The sequence below is a fragment of the Triticum dicoccoides genome, chromosome 3B (genome assembly GCF_002162155.2).
Source record: "Triticum dicoccoides isolate Atlit2015 ecotype Zavitan chromosome 3B, WEW_v2.0, whole genome shotgun sequence".
Classification (NCBI taxonomy): domain Eukaryota; kingdom Viridiplantae; phylum Streptophyta; class Magnoliopsida; order Poales; family Poaceae; genus Triticum; species Triticum dicoccoides.
The window spans coordinates 626,341,257-626,344,562 of record NC_041385.1 but is presented as its reverse complement, the minus strand read 5'-3'; the positions used below and the strand labels follow the sequence as shown (position 1 = coordinate 626,344,562).

Sequence of the window (3,306 nt, the reverse complement as noted above, 5' to 3'; positions counted from 1 at the left end):
TGAAGCTGAAGAACTTCATTATCTTCGCCCAGTTCATCGTCATTGTTGTGTTGTGGCGTTGGTGTGCTAGGTGTGATCATTGTGGGTAAGCTCACCAACTAGGGTACAAGGTAAGCACAATATGTACGCCGTATACAACCAAACGCCGTGTTCATGTGCCACTAGGGCCAATGCAGGCAACCAAACAAAGTGCACTTGCGTACTACCTAATGCAGGAACACTAGATACAGGCAACCAAACAACTTACACATGACGTATTAAGGCCTGTTTTTACTCAACCAGGCTGGGTTGAGAAATGTATGCGATGCAGGAACTGTTGACAATGGCAACCAAACATGCCCATATGTGCTGCCCAACGAATGGCACGGGCCACGATCTGCGTGTTGAGCTTTCCCGCATGCTGGAACCTCGCTACCTCCCATCTCCGACCGACCTTTCCATGTACTGACAACACCACGGCACGCTCGCTCCTCGCCGGCCACCACCTGCCCCCGGCCCGGCCCCGGCTTGCCACTCGAGTCAAACAAGAGAGTGCCACCACGGCCTTGACTGTCAGTCCACACTCCCGAGTCCAAGTCACCCCCCGGCCCGGTCCTCCCCGGCTTCTCCTCATCCATCCCCAGCCACGGCCGGTTGGTGCAGTGGGCTCATGCATCCATCCATCCATCCTTGGCTACCCCTTTTGCTTCACTATTTAAACTCGATCGGCTGGTGCCAACTTCATCCTCAAAACACTCCCTCCCTCCCTGACCAGGCTAGAGAGAGCGCAGCCGCAGAGGGTGAGCAAGCAGCTAGTACACCTCTGCAATTCAGCAATGTCGACTAGCTGCCGCGCTCCGGCCAACCGCTGCATCTGCAAGACGCCGTCGGGGAACCCGCTGCCGCGGCGGGGCCAGGTCAAGGAGAGCATCGCCAAGCACATCGTAGGGCCGCCGTGGCCACGGCGTCGGGGCTCGTCTGCGATGCGGGCGGCAAGAAAGGCGGGACCGCCAAACCGCCAGCCGCGCCCGCCGGCGCCAAGAAGAAATGAGAAGCCAGTCGCCGCAGCAAAGTGCAAATTCTAAGTACGTACTCCCTCCGTCCGGAAATACTTGTCATCAAAATGAATAAAAGAGGATATACCTAGTTGTATTTTAGTTGTAGGTACATATTTTTTTATTCATTTTGATGACAAGTATTCTCAGACGGAGGGAGTACGTGTTGTTGTGTGTCCGACATACTCCCTTCGTTCCTAAATATAAGTCTTTGTAGGGATTCCACTAAATGCACCACACAATTAATATTATAGCAAGGCTTTCCCGCCTTTCGGTTCGTTCCCGGTCTTTCAGATGCTCCGACTAATAATGTCTAATGTGGATCGATCAAAGCCAGATTTACCCGGAAAGAGATGCTAAGTTGAGCAGCAGGATGCCAAATATATATGTATGTATGTGCACTCCGGTTCTTGTGGCTCCACTTTACCGGAAAAAAAAAATCTCAAGTACGTACGAGTGTGCGCACTATATATTATATTCACCGACCGACACGTAGCAACCCTCATCATCAAATTCATATCACTGCATAAAACAAAAGATAGACTTTCATATTATTGTTGATATTTTTCTTAATAAACCTGATCAAACTTTGTGATGTTTGATTTGAAGAACAAACTATGTGCAGTACATTATGGAATGGAGGGTGTGCCTCGAAGCAGAGTCACGGACACGCCATCGATCAACCATATCGCTGTAATCACCTGTGTCCTCTCAGTGACACAACTGGCCGATGTACTCACTCACTCGTCAAAAGTACACTCGACAAAAGTTGAGCTGGGCCAGGGAGAATGCAACTCTGCCTAGGGCTTAAGTTACAGTTACACACGCTGCTACCCGTTCTGCTCGTTGGACCTGCAGCAATAGGGACGGGGTGCCTCGTAGGCTCGTAGCACCAGTCGGGCTTTGGACGAGAATCACGAGACGATATTGAGGCATAAAGTTGCGAAGCTGTTACATTCTGACATCTGAATAAGCCCTGGTTCTCCAAGATACGCCACATTAACGTATCACGGCATTGAGCAGATCGCGGAACAAATACTCCCTCCGTCCAGAAATACTCATCAGAGGAATGGATGTATCTAAATGTATTTTATAGTTCTAGATACATTCATTTTTATGCATTTCTTCGACAAGTATTTCGGGACGGAGGAAGTAGTAAAAAATAAAAAAAAGCAAAATGGAATGAACAAAAAAGGAACCAACAGAAATGTGCTGATTCTTGATGCACACACACACCCCAAGGTGATCTAAGATCCACAAATTCTCTTAAAGAAAGGGGATAAAAAGACTACAATCCTGGGCCACCACTTATAAATAGGTCCGCACCAAGGTTTTCCATATAGGTTTTGCACAAGGCTAGAAAAACGTTGGTGCTGTTATTCACAAAGTAGCAAAATAACTCCCACAAAGACAACAAGGCAACACAGGAAACATCAAATGTCATGTTCTTAACACTGGGCATCATCAGTTAATCATCGCTCCCTCAAAACAGATGATGAGCATAGTCACTTGAAACTAATGTCCACTTGCATCTATGCTCCACCCTTCTGTATCTAATAAAGCAAGTAGGCCGATTTGGAGCGCAAAAATGGAGTACGACTTCTCAATGACCTCCCTGTTCAAGATGATGTCCCCTCACCTGGTTCTCGAATTTGAATGGAAGTTCTCGACAGGCTTGCTTCAAGTTCATTTAATTCGTCAAGGTCGAGGTCATCGTCATCATCTATATCTTCATCATCCAGCTCCTCATCGGCCTCCTTGCCATTAGATGTTGATGAGCTTGGACCTTCATCCTGACTTTTCTTGCCCTATGGAAGCAAGTTTAAAACATATACATCAATACACAGACTAACGTATAGAATACCATTTGTGTAGATCAGCCAGCATTTTGGTTGTACTATTAAACTCCATACTAATGTATGCACTAAAGCAAATCGCTTTAAACTAGCAAGTAACAAAAACTTTCCAGCATAGAATTCCAATTCTTAACACTAGATTACAGACCTGCTTATTTCCTCTTTTACATTCCAAAGACTAGGAGATATAGCAAGTTAACTATGTTTTCAAGAAATCATATAGCTAGTTAAAATGATGCTACCAAATTAAATGCAAGACGAATCTCAAACAGTATAGTCTCAGGTGTGTATGTAACACAAACAAAATCTTAGTGTGGTCACAGATTACTTCTTTGATCCGTCCTTACAGTTTTGTCTATTAATTTATTTCTTAGCAAGCATGCATAATACCTCATGGGAATTGCCAACTAAACATG

General features: G+C 45.9%; 1 protein-coding gene across 1 annotated transcript in view; it reads right to left on the bottom strand.

Moving 5' to 3' along the window:
• Window positions 1-2,277: 2,277 nt before the first annotated feature.
• The window catches only part of LOC119277501 (zinc finger CCCH domain-containing protein 11-like), a 5,307-nt gene continuing 4,278 nt past the window's right edge, over window positions 2,278-3,306 (bottom strand). Inside the window, exon 8 of the mRNA XM_037558787.1 lies at window positions 2,278-2,842. Coding sequence (XP_037414684.1) covers window positions 2,654-2,842 — 189 coding nt within the window. The 3' untranslated portion in view covers window positions 2,278-2,653. The remainder of the gene's footprint in view (window positions 2,843-3,306) is intronic.